This window comes from Convolutriloba macropyga, chromosome 15, assembly GCF_964194025.1.
Source record: "Convolutriloba macropyga chromosome 15, txConMacr16.3, whole genome shotgun sequence".
NCBI classification, from domain to species: domain Eukaryota; kingdom Metazoa; phylum Xenacoelomorpha; order Acoela; family Convolutidae; genus Convolutriloba; species Convolutriloba macropyga.
The window spans coordinates 31,229,697-31,248,461 of record NC_134482.1 but is presented as its reverse complement, the minus strand read 5'-3'; the positions used below and the strand labels follow the sequence as shown (position 1 = coordinate 31,248,461).

The window sequence follows — 18,765 nt, the reverse complement described above, 5'->3', positions numbered from 1 at the left end:
TTGCAGAGTTCTTTGTCTTTTTCAAGTGGAATAACTTGATTTTACCAAAAGACATTTTCAGTTTCTCACAGCAAAATGAACAACAAAAATCTCAACTGTTTCAAGATACAATTGAAAACAGCAGCAACCTCTGAAAAATTGAAAACAGAAAAAGCGAGAAAAATCAATAATTCAAAAAACTCCCACTTCTTACTAAAATACAGGAATTTCTGTTGAAAAAGCTTATTTCAAGCATCGTTCACTCTTTGAAAAGTATTGAATAAAATTACCTAACTAAGAGAGAAAAAGGAAATATTGTAGTTGTTCACAAGCACCCTTTTGTTGGCAATAAGTTTATAACCAAACCTGGTTATTACATCCAATTTAGCCCGCCGGGCTTTTGTAACCAGACGGGCTTGTTGACAATTTGCACCCGCAACACCCCTTCACGTGTAGCATGAACTGACAATTAACTTCAGTAGTTTTCAGCGCAAAAGTGACAAAATGCGCAAAAATGACTGTAAAACAGAACAATAAAATTTTCATCTTAGGGTCTTTTTTGACAATATCCTCCTTTTTATTCTTTAATCGCAACATATTTTTTACATTAACATGTTTTGAACTCGGAAAACTTTTGACTTTTTCAGACGGAAAATTTCTAGAAAATTTTCTTAAAAATTTGTAACCTTGAAATAGTAAGTAATCTTTTGGGTTATATTTCACAATATTTGGCAGTAGTCTAAATTTAGTAAGCATTTTTGCAAATATTTCACACAGGTATGATTAAAGTATTGTTTGAACTTAGATTTCTATTTTAGAAGGATACTCCTTACCTTCGAGTGGGGTTTGCTTTAAAGACAGTTAAATCCTTTTATACCCCAACGCAAGTGTTTCAAATTATCTTTACAAATTGTTTATTTTAGCAGCCACCCGTTCAATAAATCCCTCTATTTCTTATCTGGGACGTTTATTGTTTTCCCAGCGCATGGTTGAAGAGTCTTCGTGAAAACTTTTTATCAGTTATCCACGCAGTCGCACAGACGCTGTCATTTATAACCAACATAACCGCAGTTATAAAAGGGTTTAAACTTATCCCGACCGTTACTATTTATCCCCCGTTATTACCGCTTCCTTTGATGAAACGTGATCAAATATATTACCTTTGGATTTGCCAGGTTTATTAATAACTTGTAACTCAAAATTTGCCCAATTTGAACAAAATCTCGAGAACTCTACCTATTTATTACCATTAATTTCTTGAAGTAATGAACGAAATAACAAACTTAGAAATGAATTTAAGTTTATTTTACAACCATTTAATGGTATAAAAAATGGAAGGCTCAAACTCAAAGATTGATAGATTGATTGATTTATATTATCTAATAAATCTTTCTACTTTTATTCTACTTTTATTTTGGCTGAGTTATCTTCTAATAACGGTGCGAACGCTTAAACTGACACTTATCAAGAGCCCTAAATTTTACTAAATTCAAACAGGGATTTCTGCAGAATAAACAATTTGTTTACAAAGGGAGGAATTGAAAACATCCGGTCTAATACGATGGATACGCGATACATTGTGAAAAAAGGTAAGCAAAATAACTGTCACTATATCTTCTAAGTGTTATTTATAACAGGTTACATTTATATAAATGGTTATATATGTCTGAGTAGGCGTTGAGTGACAATAACAAGTAATAAATGGTTTTAATAACCAATCCCGGGGTACGCCCAGAATTTTAGCTCCGGTAAGTTTTTCCTTGGCTTACTATTTTTTTCGCAGTTTGTCCCCGAAAAATCAAATTTTCGAAAATGTTAAGTCAAAATATCCTATGCTTAACAGAAACTGGCGAGTATATCAAGTATTGCACAAACTCAAATCACAAGAAACGGAAAAGGAAAATAACTATGAAAATATAAGTACGCTCTAATAAGAAAAACTTATTTGTGAATTATCAAGAATGATATGATATTGCACAACTTTTTAATATAATTTAGTGTAATTTTCTTAGTCCCTTCTAAATAATTTGTTCCATCTGTATCTGAGAACAAGAGTAATGAAAAGAAAACTTAAAAAAAAAAACGAGTTCGCTGGCTATGAGATTTATGTCCACTTTTTGTCATATTTTTTTCGCTAAACGTTAATTCTGAAGAACAAAAAACCGCTGAAAAATCGAAAAATAAAAAATTAACAAATAAAATTATTGCCGCAGTCTTGGCTTTAGAACCTAGTTGTGACAGATCACAATTGGTTCGTATTGGAAAAATAGATTTATTTTCTGACTTTCACGCGGCGTCTTGATTTTACTGCGCCCCAGCAGCATAGTTCTCAACCAGAATTTCAGGATGTATTTTTTCGCGCATAAGACAAAAATTGAGTCCTCAGATTTTCAAATATTAGACTGGGCTTGAAATATTGCCCATAAATTTTTCTTCTTTTTGCTGAAAAGAATAGTTGATAACGTTCTCAAATAATTCGTAGTGTATTCAATTGCACACCACATTTCAGCACTAAATATCAACTTAGGAGAGAAATATTCATTTTTTACAATAGGACCTTGATAATAATGTCGTCATTGATTCCAAACATGGAGACAATTTGATATTTTTCTTGAATGCTTCAAAATTCAAACTTGCGAATAACATCACATGTATCAACAGAGAAACTGAAAACCAAAGCAGTAAAAAAGATCTCATTTTACAATAATCAGCACAACCAATATTACGGAGAAAATAATGGGACAATAATAATTAGAAATGGTCTCCTTTTACAAAAAAAATTAGGCAAATGTTTGCGAGCAAAAATAAAACACGTTGGCGCAAAGGACGCTTTGACAAAAATCGAAAATTTTCTTAATTTTAATGAGAAAAACAAGGATAAAAGTAACCAGGAAAAGCTAAGCTGTCCAGTAATCAAATTAGAAAAAAAGTAGCTGAAATATCTTTCTGTCAAATTCAGACTAGACTTTGTATCAAAATACAAAAAAGATGTTGTTCTTTTTCTGATCTCTAATCTTCTATCTAAATAATTTATCTGAAATAACTGCACTGAAGTCTACTAAGTAGAAAATGAAAATCGGAACATCTTGCCCAAAATGAGGCCTCAAATAAATTGATAAAAACGTAAATAATGTAAATAACTAGAATTACAGAGACTACCTGTAACGGCTGCTCTCCCACTTATGACGAGGAAAGCTTTACACCACCCAGTTCGTTTCAGCGGCCACAAATCTGTCCGGATATTGTGTTTTTTGCTATTCGCTTTTGTAACTGTATATCCGCTATATTCTTACCGTTGCATTACAATTTCAGTTCACAACTAACTGCTAATCTTAGTTTTTTCAATATCGAACTGGACTGGGTTTACTACATATCACAAAATACGCAATCTCTTTTATGTATACCAGTTCACTCCGATATCTGAACAAATCGAAGACAAAGATATTTGTCTAAGACCTGTTTTGCAAAAATATTTAAACTTAACTTAAGTAGAGTTTTGCTCTCTGTACTCACGATTTGAAGACGTCAAAATTTGGGATGCCAACAGTTGATTTATTTCCCAAGTATTTTGTCGATACAGGACACATTAACCAGTTATTTACTGCTTGAGGAATTGTGCTTCAATACGCACTTTATGTCAACTTAATATCACAAAATTATCGAGTTTCCGCTCTCTTTTGGTAGTTTTTCAAGCTCTATTTATACTGCTCTACATGTCAAAACTGCATCGTTGATTGGTTGGCTATGACGGCATTAATAACGTCATTTTTTCCATGCAAAACTGACGTCAAGAATTGTTGTATTGGAAATCCACGTCAAGTTTTGGTGAAAAATTGACGTAATTGTTTGGCTTTAAATATATCGTACACCAAAGTTTGAGTAACATATGTCCAATTCAGAGCTGGATTTATTTGCTTAACAAATATGGGAACTTTAGTTAAGCTCGGCCTTCACATCGCCGGCCCTGTTTTCCTTAGTGAAAACATCTTTCTCGTTTGGCAGTACAGGGGCGAGCTTCACTACTGGTCTCTTGTAAACTCCGGCGTTCGTTCTAACTTTCGTTGATCGAATCCTTCCGTCAGACCCTTCCATGGTCTCCACAACTCGACCCAGTTTGTAGTATCCTCGCTTGTCACTATCTTCGATCAGCCAAACTAGATCTCCTTCTTTAAGGTTCTCGTTCGTCGTAGATCTCCACTTTTGCCGATTATTCAAAGTTGGCAAGTATTATTTACGAAATCTGTCCCAGATGAGATTTGCATATGCTTGAGTTTGTCGAAAGAGTTTTCTGTGGTCTACAAATTCCTCTGCGCATGGTAGATAGGGTAGGCAAATGTTCTTGTTGCCAAGCAAGAAGTGATTAGGGGTCAATGCTTCTAAGTCATTAGCATCTGAACTGCCGAAGTCAACGGTCTTGCGTTCATCGTTTGTTCCACAATACACATCGTAGTTGATAGAACGTCCTCGGTCACTGATCTGTTCCCCAACACTGCATACATTGCTTTCTTGCAGCTTCTGACCAGCCGCTCCCATACTCCTCCAAAGTGAGGTGCGGCGCGTGGGTTGAACTTCCATCTGATCCCCTGTTGAATCAAATGTTCTTCGATCCTCTCTTTGTTCCATGCTGCAACATATTCTGCAAATTCTCTTTCAGCTCCAACAAAGTTTGTTACGTTGTCGCTGATCATTGTACTTAGTTTGCCTCTTCGTGCAATAAACCTCATAATTGCATTGAGACAACTGTCTGTGTCTATCTTGGGTACAACCTCTATATGCACCGCTCTCACAGTTAGACATGTGAACAGACAACACCATCGCTTTTCGTTCCTTCGCCCAATCTTCACAATGAGAGGGCCGGAGTAATCCACTCCAACATATGTAAAGGCTGTTGAAGCATCTAGCCGTTCTTCGGGTAGATCTGCCATTACTGGTGCTATCGTTTGTGTTCTGCCCTTTCTGCAGGTTACACACTTGTTCTTGATTGATCGCAAGGCATTTCGTATGCCTAGGATTCACATCTTCTGCTGAACAATGTTTTTTACGCGCTCAGTGCCTTCATGCTGATTGTTCTTGTGCTCGTTTCGCAAGAATAATTCAACTGCTTGATTTTTCCAATGTAGCAATATTGGATGCTTTGCATCGAAGTCCAATTGACTTTTGCCTATTCTGCCTTTGACTCGAATAAGCCCCTCTTCATCTAGAAAGGGTGAGAATTGTAGGATTTTGCTGCTTTTTGGAAATTCCTTTTCAGCCCTGAGAGATTTCATCTCTTCACGAAACTGCTCTTGCTGTAGTAGCTTGAAGATTGTGGCTTTTGCTTTTTCTCGTTCTTCAACGCTTGCTATAAGTGTTACTGGTTTGTGTTTGCTCATGGCTCGCCGCACATATGCCATTGCATTCACTAGCCTGTTGAAGTTACTGAATCGTTCCCACTGAATAACAGCTTTCTTCTCCTCAGTCTGTGTTGCAAAGACCGATGCGTGTAGGTTCTCTTCATCTGAGGCGAAGACTAGGTTCACTTGCTCTGGCCATTCACTTTCTGGTGGCTTCAACCAGGCCGGCCCAGTGAGCCACTCACTTCCTTTGAGTTCTTCAATGTTGATTGCTCTCGTGCCAATGTCAGCTGGGTTGTTGATACAACTCACATGTTTCCACTGTGAAACATCAGTTGTATCCAGTATCTCAGCAACTCGATTGGCCACAAACACTTGCTGCTTACGATGGGAGCTGTGTATCCACTGTAATACTGTAGTTGATTCTGACCAAAAACTGCAACTGCTTACCTTCATCTCATGTTCCTTGACTATCTGTTCCTTCAACCTCACTGCCATCACCGCTGCTTGCAGTTCCAAGCGGGGTATTGAAAGATGCCTCATCGGTGTCACCCTGCATTTTCTAATTACAAATGCTAAGTCGGCTGAGTACTCTTTGGGTTGTGAACGTAGGTAGGCCTCTGCGCACATCGTGTCTTCAGATGCGTCGGCAAACACATGAAGTTCAATTTTGTCCCTTGCTGTATAGAAGTACCTTCTAGCAATGCTTGTTTCAGCTACAATTGGAAGTTGTTCTTTCTACCTCAGAAATTCTGCTTCCTCACCAGGCTCCACTTCTTTGTCCCAATGTTGTCCATTCTTAGTCCAAATGCCTTTTAGTAGTCGTCTCATGTGAACACTGAACGGAGCAAACAATCCGATCGGGTCAAATACTGAAGAGACAAGTGACAGAATCTTCCTCTGAGTTATTGGAGTTTCAATTTCTTTGTTTGTACCTCTAAGACGTCAGTAACAGTCCACTGTAGTCCAAGCACTGAAGATCCCTCCGTGTTGGGTTCCACCTTGACTTGCTTTGTGTTGCTGATCGACTTCATGTCCTCTGGGATTGCTTCGGTTACCTCATCGTTGTTGCTTATCCACTTCTTCAGCTCGAATCCGCGTTGAGAGAGAAGAGGTTGTAACTGATTAAAGACTTCGATTGCTTCTTCAGGGGTTTCTACTGATTTGATGAAATCGTCCATGTAGAAGTTGTTTTGTATTGCCTTTGCTGCTATTGGATACATTTCTTCATTGTCCAGTCCCACTCGCTTGAGAGCGTAATTTGCACATGTTGGAGAACTCTTAGCTCCAAATACGTGTCGCTGATATTCGTATATTTGAACAGTTTCGTTAGTTCTTGGACGCCACAGAAACCTCATGCAACTTCTGTCCTGTTCGGGAACTTTTACTTGCAGAAACATTGATTCGATATCCGCTGTTAGGGCTATTGGTCCCTCACGAAATCTGAATATCGTTCCGATCAATCCATGAAGTAGATCGGGTCCTGCTAGTAGCTTGTCGTTTAGGCATACTTCTTTGTACTTTGATGCAGCATTGCAAACACGTCTTACTTTGCCAGGCTTGTTCGGGTTTAGGACAGGATGATGAGGCAAATACCATTCCTTCCCGAAGGTGCCTTTCACTTCGGATTCGTCCAGAATTTTTACGAATCCCTTTTCAACATCGGTATCTATTGACTGTTGATACAAACTTTTCAGAATTGGGTCCTTTTGGAATCTTCGCTCCAGTGAGAAAAGCTGACCCAAGGCTGAGCTGTAGTTGTTCGGCAGGTTTGGCTCTGGTTCAATCCATAGCATTCCCACTTTGTACCGCTCGCCTGTAAACTTCGTCGTACACTCTAGCATCTTTTGTGCCTGCAGTTCCTTCTTTGACTGACTGACGACGTTGATTTTGGAGGCATATGTTTCTATGTCCCACCACGTTTGGATATTCTCAGCCACTTTCACATCCTCTGTGAAGGCGAAATGACAAACATTTTGTCTTCTCTTTCCCGCCATGGGTCCACTGACTACCCATCCTAATCAGATCAGGCCAGTCTTCATCTTTATCATAAACATAGAACCACCACTTCTCTTTGAGAACTTGAGGTAGTTTATCTACAGCCATATACAGTGTCGAACTCGATTGCAGATCGCCGATCTGCTTGTACTCTTTGAGCACATTCACAAAGTTTGATACATTAACTGAGAAACTGATCACACCTGTTGAGTCGTGTGGTTTCACCTGACTAGCCTTGCAAAGACTCTCCAACTGTGCATCGATGATCACATGAGGCCTTCCAAACTTCCTCTCCAGAATGCTCCAAGCAGCACCATAGAGTTGCCCAGAGTAGCCCATTCCAGATATCGCGGACTTTGCCTTGCCTGTCAGGAGGGTCTTGAGATGGCTCATCTTCTCTGCGTCTGGTATTGGTCGCCTATCCACCGTAGCAATGAACATACTGGACCACTCCGGCCATTCGAGAGGATTTCCATCGAAGCTGTTCAACTTCAGCTTAGGTAGGTTACTGCTACCTGCATATCCACTGTTGTATCGTAATCCAGCTCTGGGGGAAACGTCCCCGTCTTCAGCACTTGATGAACGGTTTTGATATCGTGAGAACTGACTCTGCCTGTTCAATTCAGGGGTTGCATGGAAGCGAGCTCTTGCACTGCTTGGGGTTAGAAGGGGGTCGATCCTGCTGGCCCAGTCAGAGACATCTCCTCTTCTAGGGGTCCAGTTGAAGGGTGATTTATCTCGAGCACCGGTTGATTGGGAACGAGCATCATCATTCTCTAATGCTGTTCTTTTCACTTTGCGCTCCAGTTCACGCTCTTGTTCCAGTAGTTGATGCTTGGTTTCTAACTCCTTCATCTGCATCTCGAGCTTTAGCTTCCTTCGCTCGAACCTTGCCTGTTCGAGCCGCAACTGTGTTTCAAACTTTATATCGAACTTCTCCATCCGTTCTTCGCGCCTTTGTTTTGCTGAAGATGTTTCAAAAATATTCTCCGTATTCGGATCGTTTGCTACTGTGCCGTTTTGTAGCGTTTGGGTAGCTGAATTGTCCGTTGGATAGTTGTTGGTACTCTCACTTTCGTTCACTGCTTGACTCGTGTTGCCTAGCTCTGTATTCATTTCTGGTTACGTGCCTTTGCTTATATATGCAAGCCAATGAATATCCAGATTTGTTTTGCACTCCCTTGCCTGCTGTAGTTGTTCTTCAAGAAAGTTTGTTGAGTAGGGTGCAAGTTGGTAACGACGCTGCAATTGCTTGGGTATTTCTTCCTCTAGTAAATGAACAGTCTGTTGATAGAGTACCTTTAGTTTGTTGGGTCAGTCTGAATCTGCAGTTATTCTCTGACCAAGTCTTCTTTTAGTGTTGACTTCGTCCACTAACTCTTGAAGCTTGTTGTCGTGCCTTTGAACTGTTGCCTGAAGCTGTTCTCTGCTGATTGTGCTTGAATTGCCTGGATGCTGTTTGCTTTTGCTTTGCTTCTTGCTTTTACGCAGGGTTAGCCACTCGTATGGGACTATAGCTGCTTCAGTGAATTGAACTCTTCGCTCTGCCTCACTGTTGTTGTGTTGTTGTTTCGTTTGATTTTCTTTAGTGGGTGCCTTCGACACTCTCTTCATCAGATTGGACAGCAGTTTGCCTTCCACTGTCCGGGTCGGCGGACCAAATGTAACGGCTGCTCTCCCACTTATGACGAGGAAAACTTTACACCGCCCAGTTCGTTTCAGCGGCCACAAATCTGTCCGGATATTGTGTTTTTTGCTATTCGCTTTTGTAACTGTATATCCGCTATATCCTTACCGTTGCATTACAAATTCAGTTCACAACTAACTGCTAATCTTAGTTTTTTCAATATCGAACTGGACTGGGTTTACTACAGATCACAAAATACGCAATCTCTTTTATGTATACCAGTTCACTCCGATATCTGAACAAATCGAAGACAAAAGTATATGTCTAAGACCTGTTTTGCAAAAATATTTAAACTTAATTTAAATAGAGTTTTGCTCTCTGTACTCACGATTTGAAGACGTCAAAATTTGGGATGCCAACAGTTGATTTATTTCCCAAGTATTTTGTCGATACAGGACACATTAACCAGTTATTTACTGCTCGAGGAATTGTGCTTCAATACGCACTTTATGTCAACTTAATATCACAAAATTATCGAGTTTCCGCTCTCTTTTGGTAGTTTTTCAAGCTCTATTTATACTGCTCTACATGTCAAAACTGCATCGTTGATTGGTTGGCTATGACGGCATTAATAACGTCATTTTTTCCATGCAAAACTGACGTCAAGAATTGTTGTATTGGAAATCCACGTCAAGTTTTGGTGAAAAATTGACGTAATTGTTTGGCTTTAAATATATCGTACACCAAAGTTTGAGTAACATATGTCCAATTCAGAGCTGGATTTATTTGCTTAACAAATATGGGAACTTTAGTTAAGCTCGGCCTTCACACTACCTGTATCTGCTCCAAATTTATTTCCTAAATCTAAAAAACCCCCCGATTGTAGCAGTCCTAAAACAGCAAAAAACGCAATCAAGACCGTTGAATTTCTCAGTAAAAAAAAGTTGCTCCGAAGAAATCAGCATTGAAAGCAATTGTTGAAACAGAGATTGTTTAAATCTATCGAAAAAACACATTTTACGGTTCAAATTTATCATTTTTTTCATACAGTTGAACATCAGTCTTTATTTTTATACTACCTGAGTACGGAATACGAGAGGGAATTGTTTCATTTGACTTTGAAGATAAGACTTCTACCGTAAATCAATTTTTGAAAAGCTACGGGGTTTTATTTTGATGTCAGCCGCTTGTTTTGATCTATTCCAATAATTTACCTGACTTTTCAGATTAAAATCTTCCACTTTTAATGATTTTTTAAGAACTAAAAAGCGGAACTGGAGTCATTTTTTTATATAGAATTTGAAGATTAGAGGAACATAGCTCAATTGCAGAGTTGATTACAAGCTCATTATTGGTCAATTATAATATTAATGAAAATGAGAACATATAATATTAATGAAAAAAACACATTTTACAGTTCAAATTTATCATTTTTTTCATACAGTTGAACATCAGTCTTTATTTTTATACTACCTGAGTACGGAATACGAGAGGGAATTGTTTCATTTGACTTTGAAGATAAGACTTCTACCGTAAATCAATTTTTGAAAAGCTACGGGGTTTTATTTTGATGTCAGCCGCTTGTTTTGATATATTCCAATAATTTACCTGACTTTTCAGATTAAAATCTCCCACTTTTAATGATTTTATAAGAAATAAAAAGCGGAACTGGAGTCAATATTTTATATAGAATTTGAAGATTAGAGGAACATAGCTCAATTGCAAAGTTGATTACAAGCTCATTATTGATCAATTATAATATTAATGAAAATGAGAAAAAGCAAGATAGGGTTTTATTCGAAAATCAGCTCAGATTACGTAAAGTGTGTACGTGTCGCAATAAAAGAAGGCCTTTGAAAATGAGCCCTCATCATTTATGTGAATTTTTAAGGAATCAAAAAACCATAGCCGGTATAACACCGTAAACTTGTCAAAGAGTAGCACAAAATAGTCTTTTAGCTAATCTTATGTAAATCAGAAATAAAAAACAGAATTGACGAAGAAAATAATTAATGAATTGAGGAAATAATTCAATTTGGGTTGGGTGGTTGGTGGGTTGTCGGGTTAGCTGCTGGGGAGTAGCTTATGTTTGTGTGTGCGTTTGTGTGTGTATGTGTGTGAGAGGTATCTAAATTGGGGGTTGTCTGTAGAGTGTAAAGATAGCAGGAGTCAGTGTTCTACGAGGGAAAGCAATCAAGTTAAATTTTGACAAGAATTGCTAAAGCTAAGAAAAACTGTAGAATGCCAATACTCTTTTTCGAGTCATAAATACTTGTAACCGTTAATAACTACCATTAATTAGCATTTTCCTATGTAAATTTGAAAACAGCACCGAAATGCATAAAATAAATCTGATGAACCATTTCACGGAAACACAATTATAATTATTAGTGAAACTTTCATTAAACAAACATCAATTGTTTCTCGTAAGAAAAAATTTCAAAAAGTTCAGAGTTTGAAGAGGAGTAATAAATGATCAACCATTTTATGAGCAGTCAGAGTTCAGTTCATGAGCACTCAGAGTTCAGTTCATGAGCACTCAGTTCATGAGTAAAAAAGAGTGATAAACGAGAACAAAATTATATAAATGAAATTTTAAAAAAATTAATGCACAAACTAATCAAGAGCAGTCATATTCTAAAAAAGCGAAGCAGGTTCTCATTAGGTTTAGACTTACTAGAAATAACAAAAAAGACTCTATGTCCAAATCAGATTTCTATACAATACACCAATTGCTAAACTTGAAAATTAAAAAAAAATGGTGGAGAAAAATCTCACCGAATCGCAAATAAATATCTTTTTGCATAATTTTAGGGACACTTACATCATTGACTCTGGCTTAATTTGTCAAATTTGTTTCTTTTATAACAACCAATGCCTGACTCTTCTTTGTTTGTTTCCCTTTTTCTATGCTTTCTTTGACATCAACCGATCACATTTTTGAGTACAGATTGGAAATGTACAGATGTTATGAAATGCATGATACCTTGTCAGTACGGTACTTTGTACTTTGTACTGTACCTTGTCAGCGGCGTATTGTATCAATTCTTTTGAATTGAAAATGAATGTCCAAAATTAAAAGCTATCATGGTCGAGCAGTATAGCCTCATCATGCTCGCTCAGGTCTGGTACTCAGCACTCGGTAAATTTATAGTGCAGACAGTAAATTGTTAAACCAATCAAAAACAAGTTTTTTTAAAAAACTATACATTTCGATTCATGATTATAGAACGAGTGAAAAATATTTGTTGAATTGAACTACATAACACGAACACCACCATAGTTGGTCTTAATTGGTTCCAAATTATGATTTATACCTCTAAGATGTCGAGCACTTCCGATCCTAAATCATACTGACTTTGAAAGCGTAACTATCGAAGAATGATCTGAATATTTATAGTAGGGTATGGAAATTATCATTCAATAGCTAGCTGAGTATCATTAAATACCAATTACTTCAGCTCATAAATTTTATGCATCAATTAGGCAAATATCGTAGAGTAAAAAACTGATTTTGCTATTGTCTTTTTATACTCCTACTCATAAATTGTAGATACAATATATTTATAATATAGGCGGTCGTTGGTTTAAACTCCTGTTCAAAATGGGAGGCAACTGCAATTATTTTCCCTGCCTTTGAAAATATATTCGGAAACAAAGAGGCCAAAAGTTCGCCTCCACAATCCATTATTTTCGACTTTTGCACCTGTTTGCCTACAAATTGTTTGTTGTTTGTTACCAACTTTGTTTACTTTGCAATTTTTGTCACGCAACTAAAAGAAAAAAATACAGAAACAGTTTTGCGACGAAAATTAGAGAAATGTCACTGAACTTATACAGTTCCAGTTGTTCAACGAAAGTAAGTTATTTCAACTTTAGATTAGGATTTGAGTTCCTAGATTACAGTTGAAAAAAGATTTATTCAAACATTAATCAGATATCAAAAAAAAATTCAGAAACATCATCGTTTTTTATTTGGGTTAACCTAGATAGCTATTGCTTAAATGTTTTTCAAAGTATTCGTGAAAAAACCGTTTTGTACTTTTTTTCTGTTTTGTTCGAAAGATTAGCATACAACCAAGCATGAGCAATACAGAGAGAATATGCATTGAGGCGTAAAGTTGGCCGAAGATTTAGTTGATAACTTAAAAGTTCCGTCCGCAAGCAAGAACGGAGAACCTTTGAGAACTGATGTGATATACGGATCACCAATAAATATAATACGCTAATCATCATCTTTTCCGCTCTCATACTGCAAAAATTCTTTAAACGTATTGAGTATATCAAAATGCCGGTCCGACGATTTATGAATTGACACTGTTTGCACATTCTTTTTTTAACGCTGCAATTTTATGTAGTAAGTTTTGTTTCGACCACAGCGAAAGCTGTGTTGATAGAACGCGGTTTTTGAAGCAATTGAGGAAGCTACGGCAACCGCGGGCGTTAGATTTTCACTCAGGAGACTGCTAAAATTGCGGATGCTACCACTCCGGTGGGTATTAATTTCTCATTCAAGGCTTCGATCTCATAGATTTTGTGTGGCCAACTTCTCAAAAACTTTGATTGTGCTCATCTTTTACGCTAATAATATGTCCATCTTGTGCCCGTGCGGAAATGAGGCACCTGTAGCTTTCATATTTTGATCAATTCCAGGCAGTAGCAAACTTCTAAAACTCTTTTAACATAAAACTCATGGCCATCCACAATCTCTCTCTCTTTGTTTTTGGAAAAAATGGCAAACTCAAAGTCGGCAGTTATAATGCTGATTTTAAAATGCAATGAAACAAGAAACTTTCTAGAGTTTCCTCCACTTTTGAATTGTTTTTAATTGCCCCATTAGGGACTAGATAAGGTATCTATTTTGCTAATTGTTATATTTTTGCTTTTAACTATTGAGCTGTTAGCTTTATTTTCTGACACTTATGAGCCATTAATTTACAATTTAAAATCAGGGTGAAATGGCTGAGGTGTGAAAAAGTATATTCACACTTTATTCATTGCACCCAGATTTTAATCTCTATTAATAAGACTAATTAGATTGAGACCTAAGTATTCACAATTATTGAAAGCTCAAAATCGGGGTGACACAATAAAGGGCTTAACTTATTGAGGGGTTAAATGATAAAGGGTTAAAAATTTGGGGTTAAAATATAGGGGGTTATAAGAAGAGGTGTAAAAAAGCAGGACATCTACAGTGGTATCTCAGTTATCTCCGCAAAATATATTTATCCACCAGCAAAAATAACTCAACATAGGCTGGTATCAAGTTCTTGGCCATCAATTAAATGTTGATGGGTTCGAACAACAATTAGCCTGCTGAAATTATCAAAACACCTTAATTTGCCTAGATTGTGATTTTCTGAACCAGTGTAAATAGATTCTGCTGAATCTACTAAATTTTCAGGAATTTTCAGGGCTGCTTTTATACCTACTCGGAGAAGTAAATGATTTAAAGCCATTAAAACCTTAATGAAAATCGAAACATCTGATCATGAGGTTTTTTGTTTGAATTTTTTTGCAAAAAAAATTATAGATCTTGAATTCATATATCTTGAAAAAATGCTTCATACTGGAAAATTTTGTCTATTTCTTTATCGCTAACACTTAGTCGCCCCATATTTGTACTGAGTGTGTCAGTTGCCACTAATGCATAAGCATCAAACCCAAAAATTAACGCATCGGGCGCCTCTGTAGCAATACCAGAATGGCAGATCAGGAAGGAAAAGGGGGCATATTTCCGACAATGAAGGATTAATTATTGATAAATTATCACCATCATCATATAATTTTTGAAATTGTTGACAGCTAATTCTTGTTTATGGCTACAAACACTCCGTTCAAAAAATAATAGACAACAGTCTAAATTTCTCGTCTCCCAGAAATTATAAATCATAAGCTGGACTTTATATAGCGCCTGACCGACCTTAGAATGATTCCTATATACATCAAAATCATTAAAAATTTTTCTTGATCTTGTTATGTTTAGTAAGTAATGAGATTTCGTTTGTCCGTTTTAAGGCAAACCTAGTTGAGCTGGGACGGCTAACTTGCAACATTTTTCACAATTAATGCAAAAGACACTTTAATTATCGAGATCTTTCCAAAAAATGTTACCTGGTAATACTCTTTCAAGGGTCTTAAAAGATAACCATCCAGTAGCAAAATTTTTACAAAATAGCCTTCTTGACAAAACTGTTACTTTAAAATTTAACATCTGTTTTGGTTTTTTTTTTCAATCGAGAGAACCAGACAATAAATTAAGCAAGTTAGTTTTCAATAGAAATTAGGTAGGGGCGTAAGGCATCACAACGGGTCTGTTGTATGTTCGGTAAGTTCAAAAAAGAAATAGTAGCTCATAAGTTGAAGAGATCAGTTCCTGTTATTTTTTTTACTAGCCAATGAGCATTAGTTTTGCATTTGATGAAAAACTTGATGGTAATCCAAATGAAAAAAAAAACCAGTAAGAAAATTCCCCATTATTCGCATTCGGAGAAATTGAAGGCGAGAAAAAATACGATAAAGCACCACAGCCGTCAAATTTTTTGCTCGAGTCTCGGTGGGGAAAAGTTGCAGATCTCCGCAAAATTTCCTTAGAAACATCCCCACCTTTTTTCTGTTAAACTTCGTATTCTGATAAAAAAACAAAAAGCAAATTCCACTATTCAATAAGGAATTAGAATTGATATCGGTGATCACTAAAATTATTCTCTACGGTCATTGTCGCCTACAAGCAGCTCTTTCACAAAAATTATCTGTTTATGGATATTTTGATTTCATTTAATCCGAATAGCAGTTAATGATACTTGCTAGAAGGTTGAGAGAGAAAAACTTATTAAAATTTTTGCATAAGATAAGCTTGAAATATCTTGACAAGAAGCTCTACTTGTCCAACGTATACTTGGCTCGAGAAATGAAATCTTGAGGAACAAGAAAAAGCGTAAGAACGGGTTATAAGAGATGAAAAAGTTCGAGAGTTTAAGACCAGTTGGTGTAAATGGGTGGCATATTAGGCTGGCAAGTAGGAGATGGTGGTTCAAATCCAGTACTAGTACTTTTTCAAAGTAGTTGCATCTCAATAAACCCCCTAGTTTACTTTTTGACAAGTCTAGCATAGCCTTTATGTTGAGGAGTTTTCTAAGCAAAAAAGGTAACACATCACAGAAGTTTTGAACATGGCAAAAAATGCAAGAGCAGTAAATTATACTATTATGTCCTAAAGGGCTATTGCGATACGTAACTCATTTCTGGGGCTAAAATTAATCTTACTTACACTATTGTGGCCGTTGCATAAGCTTACGTACAAACAAAACATTGAGATTTACGATTCTATAATTTGTTTGCCGATGAAGTAAGTTAGTTGCTTTCTTGCTATCAAAAAATTGCTTTAACTAACAATGGAGAAGAACTAAAAATTTAGACAATTAAATCTTTAATATATCTCACAAGCTTTGTTTCCTAATACTTGAACTTAATCTAACAAACAAACGATTACTTTTAACAGTCAAACAAATTTTGTGAAATCTATCGGAAAGTTTCAGACAACGTCAGGATAAATTTGACTATACTTCTCGAACTTATTTGAAAAAAATTTCAATTTTCTGAGTACACAATTTTAAATGTTGGTCAAGATCTTGAAAACTAATTTTCATCTCAGACAGTTTTTCAGTTCTGAAGTCTTTGGTAGATTTCATTTTTGTTCTTGGGGAGTAATGGCTGTAATTGATTTTTTCAGGTATTGATGTTTTGATTTTTACTGAATTTTCACGAAACTGTTCTTATCCGCCTTGAAAACTGAAGACATTTTTAGCAACAAAAGTTATCTCACATATATTAATTTAATATCATAATATCAGACAAAATTAAACTACAAGAGTTTTGTTAGTTTATGAAGAACGAAATCAAATATGGGAATTTTTTGTATTTGCGGAGCAATGGGTTTAATTGATTTTTCAGATTTTTTAAAATGAAACTAGGTAATCCATCGCAAAACCTGAAAACTTTATGTAATCCATCACAAAACCTGAGGTCTTATTTAGCAACGAAAATCCTCCCACATATGTTAACCGAATATCAGAGAAAATCAACTCATAAGCATTTTTTTGTTTTCTGAAGAATGAAAATAAATATGCGATTGAAAAAATATAGAGTATATTTTAAAAGGCTAAAGTTTTTCAAGCGTCATGTGTACAGTTCATCATAAATTCTGTGATTAAGGTTTTCTAATTAATCAACATTTCGAGAGAAATTTTTTGAATGTTCAGATATCCGGCCAAATTGTTCGGCTCATAAATTAGGGAGAAACTTAGGTTAAATTGTTTCTTTGTCACCATATTCCACCCTGTGAGGCTCTTTTTCCATGTAATAAGATTCGTTTTGCGGAATTAAATAGTTGAAATGCACCAAAAGCTCCATTTTGATTGATACGGGCGCTGACTCGTATTGTTTTTTTTGGTTTTTCCTGTAAAAAATTCTAATTTTCTGTGCTTGACTACAAGCCCGAGGAAAACGTACGTAACCTTTTTTCATACGCTTACTTCTTTTCTTATAAAAGCCTCATTTTCTGGTAACTTTGTTAAACCCAGATAATTTTTGATGGGAAATGATCGATCAAAATATGAAGTGAGTGCTACATGAAATGTATCAGAGCAAAAAAACAAATTATCCTATAAGGGGTTAACTTATTTTCTTATATTGGAACCTTTTGATAAATTCAAGATCAATTTGAGTGGACATTAATCATGATCAAATCCACTGCTTTTGTTCTGGCATTTCGAACTAGTGCAAAATTAATCACTCGTTAACCGTAGCAAATATGGTCTAGAATTACTACCGGATAGGTTGCCTTTTAACTGTTAAGTTATATGAAGGCGCTTCTTATTTTAGTCTCTGAATATTGACAAAACACCAAAGCTCAATAACCTCGACCTATAGTGGATCCTCATCATCACCCCTCCCCTTCCTTCCACCCCCCCCCCCCACCCGATTGAATGCGAATTTCTCTTACTTGTACTTATATCACTTCAGCACCTTTTTAATAAATTGTATCAACAGTTATGACTACTTGTACCTTTTTATTAGACTATATCCAAATAACTACCAGTCAAAGAAGACAGGTTGTTCACATTGGCCTGTCAATACCCTTTTTTTCGTCGTTGAAGGACCGAGGGGGGGGGGGGGGGTTGTTTCTTAGTTTTTTATCTTGAATCATTTGGTCGATTATTGTTCTAAAATGCCAAATTTTTTTCTCGGCTCTGGAAGTTCTTGTTAGCTTTCCTCAAAATTTTTCCTATACATATTTTCAAAAACAGCGGGAATTCATCCCTTCTGTCAAAAGAAAAAAACGTATTAATTTCGCTTCTCTTTTAATATTAAGCGTAACTAATGCAACTTTGAGCCATAAGAATTTGCATTCTTTTCAGAGCTTATTTTCCGCATCAAACTTCCGGTATTTGTTTACCCGGACTAATGTAATTTGCCCGCTTGTCCTAATTTAATCAAATTTACTCTGATTTAGCCCGTTTCATTCTTTATAACCATCGCCTATAGAACGTCCGATAAAGTGCAAAATAAAAATACAGCGTCCGCCCTTTAAGGTTTTCATATTTTATTATTCTCTGCAGAAAAACAATATGTATTTTTGACACTTTTCTCTGCTCAAGCGAACAACTTTCAAATTGGATTGTTCTTCTGTCGTGTATCAAGTAGCCAACTGATGTCTCCTTAAAGAGTGCTATTGGCAGTAATTTAAAATTCTTCTCTCATTATTCAAATATTCTGACATCGTTTCAATTTTTTAAAAGGAGAAATGGATAGGAGGTGGGAGGAAGG

General features: G+C 36.3%; 2 protein-coding genes across 6 annotated transcripts in view; one reads left to right on the top strand and one right to left on the bottom strand.

Annotated features, from left to right (window-relative positions):
* Nucleotides 1-18,765, bottom strand: part of LOC142354486 (uncharacterized) — a 161,701-nt gene that overhangs the window by 78,345 nt on the left and 64,591 nt on the right. The gene's annotated exons all lie outside the window — the stretch shown is intronic.
* The window catches only part of LOC142354569 (uncharacterized), a 63,244-nt gene that overhangs the window by 16,499 nt on the left and 27,980 nt on the right, over nucleotides 1-18,765 (top strand). For 2 of the 5 annotated variants that reach the window (XM_075406892.1, XM_075406893.1), the window contains exon 2: nucleotides 798-1,568. In XM_075406892.1, the coding sequence (XP_075263007.1) occupies nucleotides 1,541-1,568 (28 nt within the window). In that variant the 5' untranslated portion in view covers nucleotides 798-1,540. Of the gene's footprint in view, nucleotides 1-88; nucleotides 253-687; nucleotides 1,569-14,724; nucleotides 14,923-18,765 lie in introns of those variants that run through there. The other 3 variants (XM_075406894.1, XM_075406891.1, XM_075406895.1) reach the window with 3 other exon arrangements.